Below are 21,543 nucleotides of genomic sequence, written 5' to 3' on the forward strand. Positions count from 1 at the left end.
TCAGCCGCGTCGAGCAGTCCGGCGTCGCATCTTCGGTGTCGATTAGGCCTAAGCAGGCGTCGTTGTCGATGATGCAGTTGCAAAGAGTGAGCAGCGCTCACGGCGTCGAGAGGGCACGAGGGCGATGCGATCAGCAGGGGTGCAGACACGAGGTCCCTTGGAGCTGGAGCCGAACTCACTACTCACTGGCGTTGCTGCTGGCGTCGATCGGGCCCGGCGGCCGGCGTCGAGGAAGCGGGACACTTGAGCCGTCACTCACGGTGTCGAGCTGGATTCGGCGACGTCCGTCGGCGTCGAGATTGCTGGTTCTTTCAGAGGTGCTGGATTCACAGGTTCCAGCAAATAGCACTTTAAGCAGATGAAGTCCTTTAGCCCTGTGACTTCAGCAGGAGACTGGCACTCTTCCAGTCCTTGGAGATTTTCTTAGCAAGCGTGAGAGTACACACACAGTTCCTCTCTCCTGGTTCCTTGGCAAAAATAAAGAAGCACTGCAGGATTCCCCCCAGCAAACAGCACACTGGCAGAAGGGGTAGGCAAGTCCTTGGATCAGCAGACTTCTTGTCCTTGGTTTCAGGGTTCCTTGTCAGAAGTGATCTGATTTCTTGGTTCATGGGTCCTTCTCCTATACCCCTTTTCGGCTTTGATCCCTTTGTCCATGAAGGGGAATTTCCTGACATCCTGGGTCTGTTGTGGGTGGAGCCAGGCAGAAGCACCTGGCCTATTCACTGAGCAGGGCTGGGTCCTCAGACGCCCAGCAGGAGGTGGAGCCAGCATTGTCACTAGCAGGAGCAGAGCTATCGGCCTCCTGGTAGGAGGTGGGGCTAGGATCGTCCATGGCAGGCACAGAGCCATCAGCCGCTTGGCAGGAGGTGGAGCCAGCATTGTATCAGGCAGGGCAGGCTATCAGCAACTACTCTCCCCCTACTCTCAATGCAAATGTCCCACTCATCCCACACTGACTCATCCAGACCTCTGGAGCCACCCAGCTCCTGTCACACACACGCAAGACCAGCAGAAACCAGAAATGGTTAGACAAGAAAATAGACACTTTCTAAAAGTGCTATTTTCAAACCCAGAGTCCAAAAACCATCCACACCAACGGATGCGTAATTAAACCCCGAGTTCAGGGATACCAAACTCGACATTGCACCATGCTCCCCGAGCCAACTAGGATCATAGCATTAATAATCCCGGCGGCCCATTCTAACTAATGGAGAGCAGGCTACCTCGCAATAGTGAAGAACGAAGATGGCTGTTGTTCACTATCAGGACATGCCAACTTGGTCAGGCGTGTCCTACCTTATACTTACAATGCACCCTGCCCGTGGGCCTACCATAGGGGTGACTAACATGAAGTTAAGGGAAGGTTTGAGGGACTGGCAAGTAGGTATACTTGCGCAGCCCGCGTGACAGTATCAGACTGCAGGTGGGTCTCGCAATGACCGACCCGTAGACATTCTTTTACGAGGCCGCTCTTGTGGGTGGCACAACACCTGCTGCAAGCCCACGAGCGGCATTTGGATTTACAAGCCCCGGCACTCCTGGTGCACTAGACTAGGGACTGATAGTAAACCAAATAAGCCAAACATGGAATACAATCGATACATTAATTTAACATAGGGAGCACTTGCGCTGTGGCACTGATCAGCAGTGGCACGGCGCCCAAAGCATTATCCAGCAAAACATCGTAAAACAGTGGAGGCAAACAGAAAAAATGGAGGAGAGACTCAAGCCAATGATGTTAGGTCTAACAGCGATGTAAACATCAGCGATATTTGCAAGGAAGTCCATCTTGGGAACGCCCAGGAATGCCCACTTTGCATCTCATTGGAGATGCAAAGTGAGGCGTTGGGAAACAGGGTGCTAACATGCGATTATGTATGTTAGTATCCTCTTGTAAATAGGGCGCTGGTTTTATCTCCGCTTTTTTGGCTTTGCCCCTAAGTTAGACAACGGAGCCCAAATATGTTTGCGACTGAGGTCTATATGTTTGTCGGAATGCACATTTTACTCCTTACCAAAGAGATTTTAGATATTTCTGCAGTGTTTTATTCGAAAGTGTTCATATCAGACTTTTGGTAAGCAGATTCTTTATTTTATTTTATTTATTTATTTTCGAGATTTTTATTGCGCATACGAATACCCTGGGGTGTCTCGGCGCATGAGGAGCTAATAGAGATCAGTCATCAATATACTGGTTGTCAGACATCAATTTACTGGTTAAACAACCACGTTTTTAAGAGCCTGCGGAAACTCATCAGGTTAGGGGCAGTTTTAATCGCCAGTGGCAAAAGATTCCAAAGTTTCGGAGTAGCCAACAGAAAGCGCCTATCTCCCCAGGTGGCAGTTCTCGTGCGCGGTACTGAAAGGAGACAGGTATTAGCAGATCTAAGTTGCCTCTTGGGGGTATACAGCTGAAACGCTTCTGTGAGGAACCTGGGTCCGACGCCATGCACTGCCTTGTAGGCAATACAGAGGGCCTTAAATTTAATTCGGCTCTCAACTCTCAGCCAGTGAGGTGACGAATGGCGGGAGTAGTAGGCTAACGGTGAGGGATATCAAGAAGAATCCTTGCAGCCGCATTCTGAACAGACTGTAGCTTCGTTAAGACACGCTTCTGAGTGTTTAAGAAGAGGGCGTTCCCGTAGTCTATTTTTGAGAATACTAAAGTGGAGACCAAAATCTTCCCAGCTGAAATAGGGAGGTAAGGCAGTAACTTCTTGATTTTTTTTAAGATAAAGAATGCTGATGACACAACCTTGTTGACGTGAAGGCCAAATGATAGTTTACTGTCAAAAATAACTCCCAAGTTTCTGGCCTTTTCTACCGGGACAGGAGGAGGGCCCAGCTGTGCAGGCCACCAGATAGTAGACCATTCCGGGGAAAGCCTGCCGAAGGTCATGATCTCGGTCTTGTCCGAGTTAAGCCTCAGACAATTAGAGGCCATCCAAGTACTGACCGCGAGCATGGCTTTTTGGAAGTTGGCTGCCACCACTGTGCCGTCTCTATGGATTGCCAGAACCAGCTGGGTATCATCTGGGTAAGATGTAAGCCGTACCCCATGGGCCTTTATTACCCTCGCCAAGTCCGCTACGTAGATGTTAAATAATGTGGGACTTAGCGAGGAGCCCTGTGGGACTCCACAAGGGAGTGCAGAGATAGGGGAGTAGAAATCACCCAGCCTCACTGTCTGGGTGCGGTTTTCCAGGAAAGATGAAATAAGATCCCTGGCCATACCGTTTATCCCCAGGGCTGTGACACGGTCGGCCAAAATGGCATGGTCGACCGTGCCAAAGGCTGCAGACAAGTCCAGAAGGATCAGGACGGCCGCACCTCCCTGGTCCATAATAGCTCTGATCTCGTCTGAGGCCTTTATTAAGGCGGTCTCCGTTCCATGCCCTTTCCTGAAACCAAACTGCGTTTCGTCGAGAAGTTGGTGAGTATCGACGAACTCTGAGAGTTGCTTATTCATCAGAGATTCGCATATTTTGGCAGGAAAGGGGAGACACGCAATGGGTCTATAGCTGGCCACAGCTGTAGGATCCAAGGAGGGTTTTTTCAGAAGTGGTTTAATCACAGCCTTCTTCCATGACCTAGGATATTGACCGGTCTGAAATGCAGTATTGCAGATTTCCATGAGTGGCCGTGAGATCAGTTCTGTAAGATTTGCCATCACAGATGGAGGGCAAGGGTCCAAGGGGGAACCAGACTTAATGGTGGAAATGAGTCTGCTAATATGGTCTTGCGTGGTGGGAGCAAAACAGGGAAGGCGATCATGATCATGATCAGAGGTTACTTCTTCCTCAGTGCAAACTCTAGGTCTAGTCCTTGTGTCCCCTTCGAAAGATGAGTATATGTCTGCCACCTTGGTAGTAAAAAAGGTGGACAGATCATTACAAAAAGTCTGTGAGGGTTCAACCCCGGGGCCCGTGGAGGGAGTGGACAAAGTGGTGACAACAGAGAACAGCTCTCTAGCAGAGTTTTTGGCATTCTCTATTTGGGCCGAGAAAAAGACAGTTTTTCGAGCGATAATCGCCTTTTTATATATTATAAGGGCATCTTTATAGGTTTGCTTGGCTATGGGGCAGTAAACTTTCCTCCAACGCCTTTCCAGGCTCCTGCAGTGTTGCCGATGGAGTCTGAGATCTTCAGTGTACCAGGCCGCCGACGGAGACGTTCTATTAGGTCTCATGAACTTCTCCGGGGCCACTTGATCAGCGGCATTCCGAATCCAATCTTGGAAGTCGGAAGCTAGTAATGCAGGATTGCCTCCTCCCTTGGGGCAGGAAGAAGCCAAGAGATCTTGCATCTGAGGGATATCCGCATTCTTCCAGGCACGAGTCCCAGTCCTGGTTCGTGGCCTGGGCGGGGGGTGTTTGTAATCCGGGTATGTATCCCAAAGATAATAGCCCTATGATCTGACCACGTGATGGGAAGAGTATCCAATACCAAAATATCGGGATTATTGGTGAACAGACCATCTAGTGTATGTCCCGCCTGGTGTATGATTCCCTTGACCAATTGATGAAGTCCCAAAGTTGAGAGATCGGCAATAAGTTGACTGGTTTCATAATTATCCTGCTCTTCCAAATGGAAGTTAAAATCTACCAGTATCATATATTCAGCAGAACTTATAATATGGTTGTCGAAGTCCGAAAGAGTAGAGAGAAAGGGGCTTCGGGGGCCGGGAGGTCGATATAACAAAATTCCTTTAAGGGCTTGTTTCTGATTAATGTTGATAGCAAAGATTGCTGCTTCACAGTTGACGGAGTTTATGGGCTCGAAGGTGGTACGATATTTGTTCTTATACATAATGGCGAGTCCGCCACCTCTTCCTATGAGTCTATCATGTCTAGCTACACTATAGCCTTCTGGGGTTGCAGTGCAAAAATCCGGTCCTGATCCGGCGTTTCCCCAGGTTTCAGTGGCAAAAAGTAAATCCAGGTCATGGGCGAGGATGAACTCGCTGATCTGGAGGCTGTGGCATGGAAGGGAGCGCGTGTTAATAAGCGCTGCTCGACAGCCATGGAAAGAAGTGTTGTCCAAATCGTGAGACAGGGTGTGATTAAGGGGTAAATGAGCTGACAGATAAGGTTGTGGAAGTTGGTAGCTACACCCAGGGCAAGGGGGGGGGGGTGGGTAACGCCCACTGCAGTGGTAAGAGGTACAATATTGCAGCCTTGATGTAAATTACCTGAGTTAAACAGTTTTAGTTGCTGGGATGAGTAACACAGTCGAGGACCAGGGGGGGTGGCCCTTGGCCGAGTCCGGTCGCGGACGGGCGCAGACGGGCTTGGCTTTGGCGCGGCTTCGGCGCGCGCCCGCTGCGCCAGCCCACTGCGCCATCTGGACATGGTACTGATTTTATAGGGTGTGAGGAGGGTGGGAGGCTGGCGCGACTAGAGCGCAGCCCCAGCCCACACCAAAGATGGCGCCCGCCGCCGCCTACCGCGTAAACAAAGCGGCTAGGCGAGGCAGAGAAAAGAGGTTTGTAGCGTGAGGAGGGGTGTTAGTGTGCGTGGTCTAAATTCCCCTTTAAAATAGTAGATTTAAAAGTCCCCAAGAAAGTCAAGCACAGAAATTTTAAAATGCCTAAAAACAATATTCACAATCACGATAATGCAGCAATTTTGAATGAGTGATCGCAGTTAGCTCGCAGCCCTAGTACTCCCACTTGGGAGAGCTCTGAAAGATTCAAGCCTTCTATAATAACTGAGCACATACGAGCAAAAACAATGTTGGTCGTCTATCACCTTAAAGCAGAATATAATTGTATTTTTTTATTTCTGGTTATAAACTGCATGTTAACCCCTTCTGTCCCTATGCCACACTCTGAGAATAATCCTGTGTGCTCCTGTTGGGTGCTTTACATGCAGACATATGTGCTTAATAGTGAGCTACACTCAAAACATACTTAAATTATATTTATGGTGGGAGTTAATGGGTGATATTAGCTGTGACGTAGCAAAGCTAGTCCTCCAATGATGTACCGCCCTTCTGCATCAGGACCAAAGATCTTGCCCTCTGTAACTGGAACATTGAAGCTGGAAACACACCAAGAGCAAAACAGTCAAGAGGAAGAAGGGAGCAATATTTTCCTCGGTCAGACTATATCGCATTTTGCAGTTGAGCACTCCCTATCGACAAAGAGTGAGGTATTTTTCTGCCCTATCCTCTGAGCAGTGTCACCTAGTGGTGACTGCAAAGTATGGATACCCTACCTAGCCTTTTGGTAGTGCCACCTCTAGCTGGGGTGACAGCAGTGAAATATTCAGAGACTTCCAACAGAACCAAAACCAGACATCTCACTTCTGAGAAAGCTCATACAGTAGGAATGAAGCATCCCCACCACCCCAGGGAGCTTGTTTGCTTCAGAGAGCAGAAAGGATAGACCTGGATGAACAAGCCTTCATTAGATCAGCCAGGGAGATTGAATTTGGAAGCTCACAAGTGGGTTGGTGAGTAGCACCTTTTTTGTTATACTGCTCTGTGCTGCTCCTCTGGGCTACAGAGATTGATCTTGTTATAAATTCCCTGATTCAGTCATTAGAGGCTTGAAGACTGGCTATTTTAGAGGCTTGAAACCTGGCTATTTTAAGAATGGGTTGCATTACCTGGAAAGGCCCAGCGCCGAAACATACCTTCGGGTTATGATTTGTTGCGCTTTATAAATTGATATAACATAACAGCACCAATAGCAAGGCCTCCACCTGCATCACCCAGATACAGAGAGCTTGAGCTCCCTAGAGTCTTCAAGGGGTCTACTTAATCCACCCTGCAAACAAGAGACATGCACTTTTTCAAAGGCGACGGGTGCCTGACTTCAAGCTTGCTCCACTTGGTTATCTGAGACCCAACCGGCATCTTCCATGTCTGCAAACTGGCTCTTCTTCGCCGTATAGGAGTCCTCTGTCAGGAATGAATGAATGAATGAATGAATGTTGGATTTATAGAGCGCGTGGTTACCCTGGGGCGTCCCTGCGCTGTATCACTGGGGAACCCGTCCTGGCTTTCCCTGTGAGATGGTCCCTTTACTGGGCATCCCCAAGGTGCAGCCAGGTGTCCCAGGCGGTGATGGGGCCGGAGTGGAGATTAAGCAAGCTATTGCCCAGAGTTGCAGCGTGGGACCCCATGGTTAGAGTGGCACTGAGGCGAGATTTATCGGGCCCGCTGACATTGGTCCTGCACCCGGCCGTGTCGGGAATTGAACCCTGGTCCTGGGCCAACCTCTGCCTCCGGGTCTGCCGCCTCTAACCGTTGAGCCACACTTCTCCACTAATAATAACTAATAAATGAGCGGGCGCATTCTTTGGAAGAGTGCCCTGTCGGTTTGTCGTGCTACCTGCTAGATGCAGAGCAGTCCAGTCATTGATGCAATCGCCGCAAAGGAAACTTGGAGGAGCATCTCTTATGTCAGCTAGGTGACTGACCAAGACCAGCTCCAGGAGTTAGGCTCACTCACAGTCAAGCAAGTCCTTGCTTCCTGTGGTAGGGAGAGTGCAGTGTTCATGGCCACAGCTAGCACATGTCTAGTGGTTTGTTGACCTCTTGGTGCCCATGCTAAAGGAGAGGCTCAGGATTTTCAAGCCAGCTTCTGAAGACCAGTCACCTGGAGTTGAATGTACACAATGGAATTTAAGGCCAGACGCACTGACTCATTTTAAAAAGTGGGTTCTAATGATGATTTGGTGGATTTTCCACTTTTAGGGCCATCACAAATATCCCCAGGAGTAGGGTTAGCAATCTAGGCATGCAGTGGATTAGAACGCAGGCTTCCACAACTTCTCAATGTATACCTGCGAGTGCCTGTGAGTGGGCGATTCACAGGAGCAAGAAATGGTGCAAACATGCACTAGTGCATTCAACTTTTTAATAACATGTATCCCAGCGTCAGCTGCTTAGGCACCTACTTACCATGTCTAAACCAGGTTTTAAAAAACACCCCTAAGGTTTGTAAATCCCCACACAGCTGTGTGTTTGTGGGTGGTCACCACGTTCATAACACCCACCTCCTAAGACAAGAGTTCCCCTTCAAACTTAGTAGTGTACAAAAGCTATGACAGTGGTGGATTTCTTGTGGTGCTGTGTATCCTCTGCGGGCATAAATGTCCAAACCAGTGAATCTGGATTTTTCTTTTGTGACTACCAATGGATTTTCACACTCCTAAGTTAGGCGTAGGTACGCACAAACAAGTTGTGAACTGCTCCTCAGGTGCACTAAATGAGATGTAGTTGTAATCTGAATAACCCTATGTTAGAAATGGAGATTCAGGTTGTAAGAGCACAAGCTCCAACCACCACTCTAGTTACGGGAAACTAGATACACACTAGGATAGAACCTGTGCTCACCCTATGGAAGCTTGGCACAGAGCAGTCAGGCTTATCTAAAGAGGCAGTGTGTACGGTATTTGTGCAACACAAACACACACACACACACAGTACAACTATGAAAACACTGCAAAAATACTCCACACAGGGTTAGACAAATAGGTTATATTTTTATGAGTAAAAACAAAACAACACAAATTCAATAAGTAGATCCAGAGTTATGTATTTGTAAAGATTACATCAAAATTCGGGGCCTAGAGTCAAAAAGCGCTTAGGGGTTTCTCGAGGTCCCGCTGAATTTGGGTTAATCCAAATTTCAGGCCGGCTACAGGACGCATGCAAGTCCCGCTGAAAAAGTACCTTGGATGGAGAAAGTGGCAACATCGAAGACTTGATGTGTTAGTTCTGATCCACACAGACGATGAAGGCTTGTTTGTGAACCCCTTTATGATGCAGGCACTGCGTCGTCGTTGAGATGTGCTGTCTGTTGTCATTGAGCTGCACAATGCATCAAAGCTTTGACATTGATGACCTCCTGCTTTGGTGTCAAAGGGTAATGCTTCTGTTCCGATGGGTGCAAAGTCACTGCGTCAATTTTGATAGTTCTGTACAACAGAAATCACATTTCAAGGGCCCAGGACTGGATTGGCACCACCAGGCATGGTAGGACTCACAGATGGCAGAGTGCAGGTGCTGTTGCAGGGTTAAAAGAAGTCTTTGTGGGCCCTGAGACTTCTCAGGGCAGAGATCAGCAGGACGCAAGGCAGCACAGCAAAGCAGAAACGCAGTTCTTACAGAGCAGCAGTCAAGCAGAGTGGCAATCCTTGTAGCACAGCAGTCTCTACTCCTGGGGGAGGTTCTTCACAGGTTCAGTAGTGTACTGTCGGGCCAGAGTCCCACTACTTATACCCAGTTGTGCCTTTTGTGCCTTTGAAGTGGGATTGACTTCAATGCAGGCCCTTGAAGTGACACAGGTCCATTTCATTCCAGCCCCAGCTCCAGAATGTTGTTGTTTGTCACTAGTAGGACATGTACAACTTAAAGGTACATGTTACAGAGCACCCTGCCCATAGGAATACCTAGGGTTTACCCTAGGGGTCGCTTATGTGTCATAAAAGGGGAGTTTAAGGTTTTTTCAAAGTGGTTTTGAATGCCAAGTCGAAGTGGCAGTAAATCTTGCAATGCCAGGCCTGATATAGGCTTGAAAGGCTACTTGTGTGGGTGGCGCAACCAGTTGCAGGCCCACTAGTAGCATTTATATTACAGACACTGGGTATATAGTATACCAATTTACAAGGGACCTATATGTAAAATTAATTTGCCAATCATGTATACACCAACAAGTACAGAAAATGTGTCTCATGTTGATAAGTTCAGAATGTATATGGAGCTTTACCTAGTGATGTAACCTTATAATAAAACGATGTTTTAAAAAAAAAAAATTATACACCAACATTACCATGTTTAGGGTAGAAGCACATGCACTTTAGCACTGGTCAGCATTGGTAAAGTGCTCAGAGTCCTAAAGCCAACAAAAAGAAGGTCAGGAAAATAGGAGGATTAATTATCTACATACGTGCTAATCATGTTTCAGACACCATTCCTTCTCCAGGATCACTCTTGCTTTCCCGTGACTATTGCTCTTAGATGACATATACATGCAATTTTTAATCCGGGTAAAGGCCTTCATTCTAATTTGGGTGCTTATCCCAATTCCAGGCAAAGATTATAACCGGGACACAAATTGTGCAAACAAGGTGGTTTTGACGCAATGGTTTTTCCAAAGTAATACTCAGCCCAATTTGTGCAGGCAGCGTACACATCAAGTTTTCCCAACTCGGAATGGAGAATAACACATGCTGTTGGCAGGTTATCTCCCATTCCAATGTTCAGAAAGTGCCCTATGATACCAAACTGTGCACATGGTAAATATGGTACCCTGTGGTATCAGTATTTACCAGGTGCACAGTTTACATGGTGACTGACTTAGAATGATGCCAAAGTGGTAAAAAGTAGAGTCTGAGATTTTTCCCAGTGGTAATCTGCGTTAATTTGCCTTCAACTAATACAAACATACTTTTCGAATTGCTATTTGATTTTAGAATGAACATATCCTGATTGGGGTGAGTTGGCAATAATAACCTCTCTGATAGTGAGTAGGCAAATATCAGAATTTCTGTAAATGTGGTACCCTTTTGGATCAAACAACATTTAAGAGGTACTTTTACCTGTCACATGGGAATTCCACCGCCTGGGTTTCTGGTTGTCCATCTTCCCGAACTACCACCTTGCTAAGATACCAGCCACAGCCTCCACCTTTTCCGTCATGCCCAATTCTCACCCTCCTCACCTGCTTCAGACTGACAGCTTCAATGATAAATTCATCCACCTTTGGAGAGTAAAAAAAAGTGAATAGAGAAGTGTAAAGAGCTTCACTTTCAACATTCCCTCACTAAAGTGGTAGGCTGCCCTGTGGATACATTTATTACAGTTTACTAGTATATATTTACATCTTGTTTCATGTTTGTCCTCACCATATTTTTTTTACTACTGTATTTTGCATAATTGGGCGAAGGGCTGTTAAACAAGTTGCTTACCTTTGTTAAAGATCTTGTCAGTAAAGACTCTGTCTATTTGCAGATTCCTCACCTTGCAAAGATTCCCTAGGTGTCAGACTGGATCTGGTATCTTTTCCATAGTATGTCTGCATGTCGGAAGGGGGCACTGTGTGGCTCTGAATTGATGCTGTTATGCTGCGAAAGTGACGTGTGGGTTCTATATGGGCACCAGTTCTGCGCGTTGACATCAGTTGCTTTTGAGACGGTCTGCATACCCAGAAGTGGATCCCCAAAAGCAAACTGATAGACTAGTGTGCTAGACTTGGGATTTTATTGATCGGTCAAGTCCAATTACAGAATGTGAAGGATGGGACGGTCGGTGAGGAATCTGTGACTAGACAGAGTCTCTACCAGAAAAAGTGTAAACGAAGGTAAGTAACTTGTTCTTCTGTTTGAGACTTCTAGCTGGAGGTTCCTCATCTTTTGAATAGATACCGAAGCAATACCTAATTGGAGGTGAACTGTGCATGTACTCAAACTAGAAAATCAGGCAGGGAAGAGCGAGCAATGTGTCCTTCTCTGCAGACTTGGCTGTGCAAGCAATAGTACCTTCTGGACTTATGGAGAGATCCACGTGGCAGCCTGGCGTATGTCTACAAATAGGGACTTCGTGTGCTGGTGCAGCTTTGGCCCTCGTAAAATAAGTGTGCAGTCCTTCCAGTGCCTGCTTTTGGGCCACTACATAGCAGACTTTAAAGTAAAGCACGATCCAGCGCGAGATGGCATGCTACTGTACAGCTTTGTTGCTTTTCACTCCTGCGAACCTCACAAAAAGCTGATCGTCCACCCTGTGGTCTTTGGTACAATCGATGTAAAAACTGAGCACTCTTCTAGGCGTCCAAGTAATGGAGTCTTTACTCTACCTTAGAGGAGCGAGGCTGAGCACAGAACACCAGCAGGATGATGGTTTGTCTGACGTCGAACGGCATCTCAACTTTCGGTAGAAAGGATGCCCCAGTTCACAGAACCAGCTTAACGGGAAGAAGGTGGTTTATGGTGAATGAACACACAAAGCCTGAAGCTCACTCACATGCTATGCTGAGGTGATGGCAACCAGGAACACAGTTTTTATGGTGAGGAGGTGTAGGGAACAGTTGTGGAGCAGCTTGAATGGATTACACATCAAATAAGTAAGGACGAGATTGAGGTTCCATTGGGTCTTCACAAAACAAGAAGGGGGAAACAGATACTGCAACCGTGCCAAAACCTCTTAACCTGTGATTTTAACAAGGAATGTTGTTTGGTCAATCACAGGAAGGCAGAAATAGTTGAAAGATAACCTTTAATTGTGTCCAAAGCAATGTCTTGTTAGGTGAGGGACAGAACAAATAACAGACAATTTGACTTGGAGTTGGTCTATTAGACATGCCACAAACATTTCCCTGCAACAGGGGTTGCCAAGATGAAATCAACTACCTTTCCCAGGGAGATGAAAGGCATTTGTTTGGTGCAGCTCAGTCACCATGCATGAAGTTGAGATTGTGAAGGTCAGTGTGGAAAACCCGGTCTTTCTGCTGCAACAGCAGATCCTCCTGGTGGGGAAGCCTGGCCGGCAAGCAGATGCTTAAGCCTGAAGTTCTGGATACCATACTCTCCATGCCCAGTCAGGAGCCACTTTGATGACTGGGGACTGGGTTGGTTCTGATCTTCTTCAGAACGTAGGGCAGGAATGGTAGCAGTGGAAAGGCATGAAGGAGTCCTGAGTCTCACTCTGAGCAAGAGATGCCTTGGAAACTCAAATGGGCAGAAGTGCTGAAATTGCGCGGTCTCAGTGTTGGCAAATGGATCAAGCCAAGGCTCTCCCCATTCGAGGAAGAGACCGTGCAACACCTCCACGTGTAAACAACACTTGTGATTCGCTAGGTGCTGATGGTTGAGTTTGCCTGCCCTGGCATTCAATGAGCCTGCCAGGAGGTTCACCCCCCACAAGGAAGTTTCTTTAGCAGACCAGACATTTCCAGAGGCACAAGGCCTACTGGCACAGCATTAGCAACTCTACCCTCCCCTGTTTGTTACAGTACCACATAGCAGTGGTGTTGTACATGTGCACCTGTACTGGCAGCCCCTTGATGGACAGAAGGAAGGCTTTCAGCACCAAGTGCATAGCCCTGAGCTCCATAAGGTTGATATGGAGCAGGGACGCGGCCGGAGGCCAGAGGCCTCACGCGGCCGCCCCAGCCCAAAAGTTGTTGATCCATCATCAATGTCACCTCTGGGTTGGAAAGGGTATGGGGTCTGCTGCTGACCAAATTGTGGTCCAGTAACCACCACTGCAGATCATTCGCAATCTCCTAAAAAATTGAAGTTGTTTGGAGAGGTTGCCTTGATGTTGAGCCCACCGTGACTTCAGATCCCACTGCAGAGTTTTTTATATTCCACCTGGCTTCTCAACCAGCTGGATACAGGAGGTTATCAGTCCCAGCAGCCTCAGAGTCAACCTCACTAAAATCCAAAACCCAGACTGAAAGATTCGGATCATAGTCTGAAGTTCTTGGACCCTCTTTCCCAGGAGAAAGGCACAAAACTGAACTGAACTGTGTCCAGAATGGCTCCGATGGAGGGGAGCATCTGAGAAGGAATCAGATGTGTCTTCTGCAAGTTGATAGTGAACCCAAAGATGGCAGGACGTTCACCATAGTCTGGAGGTGGTTGACAGCTACTTGGGATAATTCTGTCGTCAACAGCCAGTAAACAAATGGCACCTCAGAGCTACGAAGGTGTGCTGTCACCACTGGAATTACTTTGCAAATGGATCGCTGGTGAGACCAAAGGGCAGCACAGTAAACAGAAAATGCTTCTGTCCCACCACGAACCGCAGGTAGCACAGATGGGCTGGCAGGATGGGTATGTGGAGATAGGCATCCAGCAGGTCCAACACCACCATCCAATCTCGAGGGTGGAGGGCAGAAAAGACCTGGCAGAGGGTGAGAATTTTGAATTCCTCTTTTCAATGTTGAGGGGAGACAGAACTAGAATAGGTTGAAGACCTCTGTCTTTCTTGGGCACCAGAAAGTAGCAAGGATAACAACCACACGCTTCTTCTGCCACAAGGCACATTCCTGACAGCCCCTTTGGGCAAAAAGGTGCCCACTTCCTGCTGCAAAATGGAGAGCTGGTCCTCCGTCAGTCGCTGGGTGGGCGGTTTAAGGTGCAGTGGGGATGAAAGAAAAGGTAAAGCATAACCTTTGTAGACAATCTGCAGGACCCACCTGTTCAATGTGATTGCTTGCCACCTAGATAGAATCAATGGATTATGCCTCCTACTATGTGGCTGTGACCATCTAAGGATATACTAAAGATATCTGACAGGTGCGGCTTGGGGGTGGTGGACTGGGTGGCATGCTGACCTTGTCCTGGGGGGCACAGGGCACCTCAGGCTCTACTGCAAAGCTGCTGGGTTCGCTGCTGGGGCAGAACTGACTGGCCGTAAGGGAAGCCTCGGCCCAAGCCACGAAAGGGACAGTGGAATTGCTGCGGCTGGTGAGGCTGGGAAGAAAGCCCAGAGAGCGAGCAGTAGCCCTACTCTCTCTGAAGCGTTCAAGGGCAGACCCAGCCTTGTCCTCAGACATGCGATTCCGGTTGAACAGCATGTCCATCAAGGAAGACTGGACATCACCCAAGAACCCAGCAATGGCATCTGCACATGTCAAAAAATGGCAATGCTGGTGCCTATAGATCGCCCAACGGAGTGGGTGGTGTCCACGCCACAATGAATTGTGACTGCGGCTGCATCATACGCATCTTGGATCACCCCCAAAAGGACAGGGTGAAAGAATTTGGTACACACAGGAGGGCTTGTGCAAATGAGTCACAAAGGGCATGAGTGTAACGTCCCAACGTATATGAGGCATTGATCGATTGCAGGGCCAAACTGGCTGATGAGAAGAGGCATTTACCAAAGATCTCTATTTGTTTTGATTCTCTGTCAGAGGGAGTGTTAGGAAAATTGTTGGGGTAGGTCTGGCTGGGGGAGGCCTGCACCATGTTGCTCTCTGGAAAAGGGTGCTGTGATATAAAGGCTGGGTCGACTAGAGCAGGGTAGTGGTGCCTGGCAATCTGCCTGATACCTGGAAGGCCAGTACAAGGCTTGGCTAAAGCCCCTAGGAGGGGATTAATCAGGGCCTCGTGAAAGGGAATAGGGGATCAGAGGTAGTCTGGCCAGGTTGCAGGACATCAGTCAGCACGGTTTGTTTTCACCTCCATGGTGGGAAGCTGGAGGTCAAGGATTTCCGCTGCCATACGCATAACCATAGCATAAGAGGCAGATTTGTACGTGGTAGGGCAAGGAGAAAAGTCATCTATCTCTAGGGAGTTATGTAGCCCACTAACCTCCTGCTAGTCCTCATACCAATTGTCCTTGGGTAGGGCTGAGAGAATTCATCACCTGGTCATAGTCATTGTCAGAATCTGTGCTGATGCCTGGGGAATATTCAAAAGGTGAGGAATCTGCAGCTAGAAGTCTCTATCAGAAAGTGGCACTAAATTGCAAGATACCACGATTTACCTAGTTCATTTTAGTTCCTTGGTGCATTGTGTGTAGGAGCAGAATAGGAACAGGACTAAATGTTCTGTGACTGGATGAACACTGAAGGGGGCAGTGCTATCAATTTCACTCTAAGAATCTGTAAAGACGGGGAGTCTCCACCTACTCACTTAACGACAAAAATTTATTCTACATGACTCATACAGACTTTAGATTACATCATATATGCATTGATCTGACATTAACTAGAATTAGGAACATTTGTTTTCGTGGAAGAACAAAATGCATCTCATTAAAATGTTTGCATTTTTGACTATAATGAATTTCTTCCTGGGACACTTTATTTCCCCGCCTTTTTGGTTTAGAACATCCACATTTTCCAGGAAAATCTGGAGTTGGAGCTGAAACACTGACAGAAGGATTAGGACGTCTATATATGTCAACAAAAAGGCCAGATTTTTTCCCCCAATCAGTCGTTTTGTCTAAATAGCAGCAGTTTACTTTTAGACATAAAAGAGTGTCAAACAACTCTTGTATTACCACTGTAGAGATTGCTCAGGCCTTCTTGTCGGATGTATGTCTGTACAACGCGATCTTTTAGATCGCGGTACTTGACAACGCGGGCATTACAACGCAAGTCGTTGCAACGACTTGCGTTGGAGGGCGTGGATTTTTGAATATTATAATTTTATATTCCAACACCAGTCCACGTAACAGTAGGGAAGGTGTTGGAATATAAAATTACAACATTCCTTGTCCAACAGCGCCATCCAGCGCAAGTCGTAGTAACGACTTGCTTTGTAATGGCATTGTTGTAAAGGCACTGCGATGTAAACACCGCGTTGTAAACGATGTTTACCCTTCTTGTCAGAGTAAGAGTCTGCTAAGTCTGACTGTGGTTAGTGGTTAGGTAGCCGGTTTGTTTATTAGATTAAAAATATTGTACTCTTTCCCCACAGCATGTGAAGTGATAGGTTAGAGAAGGGACCTCCAGTGTGCTCAACAGACTTTATAACAGATTCAATAATTTCAATAATTCAATCATTTCCATCCACACATCCCAAGCGGCAGTTTGCTCTTACTCTTGGCATTCATTTGATCATTCATGTTAGATCATTTTATATATTTCTTTAAAGACGAAATAAAGGAAAACATTTTACTTACATTTAATTTTATGCATGCATAAATTCGTAGACATTTACAAATAAAACCTTATATAACAGCCATGAAAAGAATATTACGAATATTTTTGGGAATAAACAAATGGGCAAAATCTATACTCAGGTCTAAAATAAGAACTATATGGAAACATAAATAATGAAAACACATGGGCCTTATGAGTTTGGTGGTGCAGGAGCTGCACCGCCCTGCTCCCACACCGCCAAACCTATGTAAGAACCGCCCGCCAGATCAGGAGTTTTCTCTTGCCTGGCAGGCTTTTTTTGGTTTTCCCATGGCAGTGTCTATGAAATAGGCACTGCAATGGGAATGTCAAAGGCAGTACCAGCACGGGATGGACTGATGCCGTCAATGCCATGCAGGTACTGGTGTGCATGCACACCGGAGGACACATGTTGTGCCCCCCTGTGTCCATCCACATTGCAGGAGGCACCAGGGGGCCCTGTAGGACCTTCTTTGTTTCCTCACCGTCACACTTTTCATAGCGGTTGCACCACCATGAAAAGTGTGGTGTGAGGAAACTTGTAATGAGCTTGGCGGGGCTGCAGCAGCCCCACCATGCATATTGCGGCCTCAGGATTGCCGCACGACCACCAGGTACTGGCCATTCCCTGGCGGTTGCAGCAGATGCAGTGGTCCCAGGGCAACCCAACCGCCCTAGTCATAATATGGCGATTGGGAGACCGACACCTTAAGTCTGGCGGTCCGTAGACATCCAGACCCATAATAAGGGCCTAAGCCACTGCTATGCAAGGAAATTATTTTTTTACAATGTAAACATAGAGAAATACCGCAAAACAATAATTTTGTAGACAGGATAAAAGTGGTGACATATAACATTTACCCACTTACATTTCCCTTTTCAAATTTATTCATGTTGTTCTTGCAGTCAATCAGGTGCCGCTCCCCAGTGTCGCCCTTGTCTCCAAAGAGGCAGATGAAGACGTTGGCATCAGTTCCGCCTCCGCTGATGCTGCCAGTGTGGACAGTTATGCGGTACTTCACCACTAACAAGGAAGCAATCACAAATCTCAGCATAGAAAGTACTCTCTCAGAAACAAAAGTACACTTCCGGGGATCAGAGAAGTACAAAAGCAGCAAAGAGTACTCTTAGGGTGACAACAGAAAATCCTCCTTTTGGGGAAGTGTTGAATCCTCCATTTTCAGAATTCTATACCAGTTGGAAGTCTTCCTACAGAAATACCTGTGCCTGACTACTGCTGTGTTTGAGGCAATCCTACTCAAGGATTCTCCACCTGGACGATTTACTATTGGAATTACATGGACGACTGCATGTTACCAGTCAACTCTGTGCCAGACTCTTCATGTAAAAAAAATACATAGTAATTACAACCCATTACAACAAACAAAGAGGATCAGAAACAGATGCACTGCCACAACATACAAAGGTCCAGACTAAGAGTGGAGTAAGTTCACCCAGAGCGAAAACTCTGGGTGGAATTCCACCACCTGCAATCATGGGACCACAAACTCCAGTCCTGATAATTCTGGACTTGGAGACTTCTTTCCTGCTGAAGGGACAAGTGATGAGGGCAGCATCGCAGCTCAGCTTTTGCCTGACCCCTGTAACAGTAAAGGGGGAGAAGACTAGAGGCTGTCTTGGTCTCCTCCCAACGCCACCGGCCATATCCCAGACACTTCCCACCTGCTCACAGTAGCGGCCGGTGTGTGGATGGAGTGGAGAGGTGGGTTTAGGGTGGGGGGGCGGTGGATGGATGAAACATATTTAAAACATTTTTTTTAAAAAACTTATTTGCCTTGCTGCATCGCGCCCCCTCTCTTCTGCAGGCAAAGGCTCCAAGATTGCACTGCGGCCAATCCTGATACTGCTTTCATGTTGGTGAAAGCTACATCAGGATTGGCCTGAGCTCTGAGCATTTGTGCTCCCAGTTGTACTGGCACAGGCCTGCTCTCTCTAACCTGGTAATGCTGCTGGGGTTGGAGAGAGCTTCAGTGCAAATGACAGTTTGGCCACCCTGAGACGGCTGGCCAGACCGTCATGCGCACTGAACTGCAGTGCAAAACACTCCACCAGCCTGTCATCCCCCTGGTCCTGCGCCCATGCCTCGGCTCCAGAGCAAAAATAAAACGATAATAAACAAGGGTTTATTATTGTTTTCATTTTCTTTTTTTTGTCAGCTGGCAGGTGGGGGAACGCTCCTCAGGCATGGTGGAGTAGCCGCTACCGCCTGAATATTGAAGTCAGAATATGACTGCAATTTCCTCCCTGGAATCAGGATAAACCACACAGCAAAGACCCCAGTATCACTGGATCTGTGCAGTTATTCCCCATTTCTGAGAGAAATCGCAATATCCCCTGTTTTCAATGTGAGGATACCAGCTGGAATTGGGAATTCCAGCCCTCCCGCATCTCTCCACTAAATACCAACATAATCGTAATTAGGCTCAAAGGAGCTAAACTGTCTGAACGTTCCTTCATAAGCAAGTGATACAACTGCAATCTTAACCAAAAACTAAACAGCATTAAAACTGAGGATGCAGTTTAGCCACATTTAGTCTTCTTGTCTTTTGGGATATTTCCTTTGAAATCTTCGTCTTTGGACATGAGGTTAGGTCCAATATACTATTCTGAAGCACTTCTATTGAAAGAAGTGTTTTAATCAGGTATGTTGAAAATTTCACTCCATTGGAAGTAACCCACTTCCCTCCTGTCACAGGGGCCTGTTGCTATGCCCTGGCTCCATCTGACTTCCATACGAATCCTGCAAGACCCTTGTCCTTCACAGTCCTGGCTGCCCATCCCACCTTAGGGTATCGTGAGTGTGAATTGACCAACCGTAGGAAAGAAAAGAAAGAAAAGGCTCACACAGCAGTGGTGGGCAGCAGCTTTAGTGGTAGCATGGCCTTTGAAATTGAATGGAAACTCTTGGAGAGCACACTGTATGGAGACCGTCTTTGGGAGCGTCCCCTTCTCCAGAGAGAAGGCACAAGAAATGCAGGCCACCTGCGAAAGCTTGGTTCTATCTTAAATTTCTTTCTTGACTTTGGGTTTGGATTATTGTCAAGAAGTCCTCTGGCACACAATGCTCTCTGGAACGTTGTCATAAATGGAGCAGCACCACTGACAATAGAGTGGGCCTGCATGGGCGGCACACTGATTGTAACCATGAATCAATTTAAACTAAAATACAATTTCTTGGGCAGTATTTGAAATAGATTAGCACTCTAGCAATGAAAGCTTACACTTATGGCTGTTTGATGCATTAATATATTTGTAAAAACATTCATGCATTGTGGCAGATTCAAAAGAATGAAACTGGACCTATAACTGTTTTGGTTTATTAGGATCTTGCAACTTGTTGGATGTCCTATCTACTAGTAACTTCAGGTGAATTATGACTGCAATGTACAGGGTTTGGAGTTCATTTATCTTGTACCATGGTTTTCTTTGGAAGTAGTTGTCTTTAATAAATGTATTAGAGACAATCAGGTCCAAAGGAGGGTGAGTTGGGTTTTTTCTATCCCTCGGTATGGAGACAAACTGAGCACTGGTAACTTTGTCTACTCTCCATCATTCCAATGAGGCCTTGTGATTAGACAAGGACTCTTTCTTTCTGGGCTTCATTCATGGCCCATAGAACTCACATAGCAGTGCACCACTTAGATAAAACTCAACTATCAACACCTCAGTTATGTATATTTGACAGATCTGTGCTGGAGCTATTCACTCCTTTCTCCAACTCTACTAATGCAGCCCTAGCCTCATGCTACAACAACCTGCTGCCAAACAAGGCCCTCTGCACTCAGCTTTGCTGATGCACCCCAAGGTGAGTTGGGTAAATGGAGCATCGTAAGACTTTTACATTAATCCCCCGTCCCACAATTCCAATCCAGACGTTTCAGAAAGATAACTTACACTTTGGAGTAAGTTTACAAATTTTGACTATTCGCAAAATCCGAGTATAAGTTACTGATAAAAAAGAATTAATGTAAAGTCTCTTGAATGATTGCTATGACTAAGCTTTTTCTGGAAAACAAAGAATTCATTATGGATTACTGTAGGAGCAAAACATATTAAATTAAGCAAAAACAACAAGTGATGGACTGAATGTGGATCAATGTCACACACTCCCCCAGTCAAAAGATCTGGGCCCAAATCCATCGTTTTTTTGCACTCCACACCACCCTGGGTTAGACAATGGCGATATGCAAATCAGCTCTGACCCTGTTGCCCCATGGGAACAGTCCAGTCCGAACTACAAAAGCCATGTCCTTCCCAGAACGGAATCAAGCATCCGAGGACCGGACCGGTTTCGAGGTAACACCTCTCATCAGCCCGGCTAGCTTGACTCCAAGTGGTGTGGAGTGCCTGGGACCCACGTCTGGGCATCCCCAGCGCACTTAGGGCGGCAATTGCAAAAACAACAAGTGATGGACTGAATGTGGATCAATGTCACACACTCCCCCAGTCAAAAGATCTGGGCCCAAATCCATCGTTTTTTTGCACTCCACACCACCCTGGGTTAGACAATGGCGATATGCAAATCAGCTCTGACCCTGTTGCCCCATGGGAACAGTCCAGTCCGAACTACAAAAGCCATGTCCTTCCCAGAACGGAATCAAGCATCCGAGGACCGGACCGGTTTCGAGGTAACACCTCTCATCAGCCCGGCTAGCTTGACTCCAAGTGGTGTGGAGTGCCTGGGACCCACGTCTGGGCATCCCCAGCGCACTTAGGGCGGCAATTGCAAGAACAACAAGTGATGGACTGAATGTGGATCAATGTCACACACTCCCCCAGTCAAAAGATCTGGGCCCAAATCCATCGTTTTTTTGCACTCCACACCACCCTGGGTTAGACAATGGTGATATGCAAATCAGCTCTGACCCTGTTGCCCCATGGGAACAGTCCAGTCCGAACTACAAAATCCATGTCCTTCCCAGAACGGAATC

The 21,543-nt window shown here is 47.0% G+C and overlaps 1 protein-coding gene across 1 annotated transcript in view; it reads right to left on the reverse strand.

Moving 5' to 3' along the window:
* LOXHD1 (lipoxygenase homology PLAT domains 1) overlaps positions 1-21,543 on the reverse strand; it is a 1,115,079-nt gene that overhangs the window by 455,174 nt on the left and 638,362 nt on the right. The window contains exons 19-20 of the mRNA XM_086960347.1: positions 17,461-17,615; positions 10,557-10,717 (exon numbers count right to left, since the gene is read on the reverse strand). Coding sequence (XP_086816473.1) covers positions 10,557-10,717; positions 17,461-17,615 — 316 coding nt within the window. The remainder of the gene's footprint in view (positions 1-10,556; positions 10,718-17,460; positions 17,616-21,543) is intronic.

The sequence above is a fragment of the Lissotriton vulgaris genome, chromosome 3_1 (genome assembly GCF_964263255.1).
Source record: "Lissotriton vulgaris chromosome 3_1, aLisVul1.2, whole genome shotgun sequence".
Lineage (NCBI taxonomy): Eukaryota > Metazoa > Chordata > Amphibia > Caudata > Salamandridae > Lissotriton > Lissotriton vulgaris.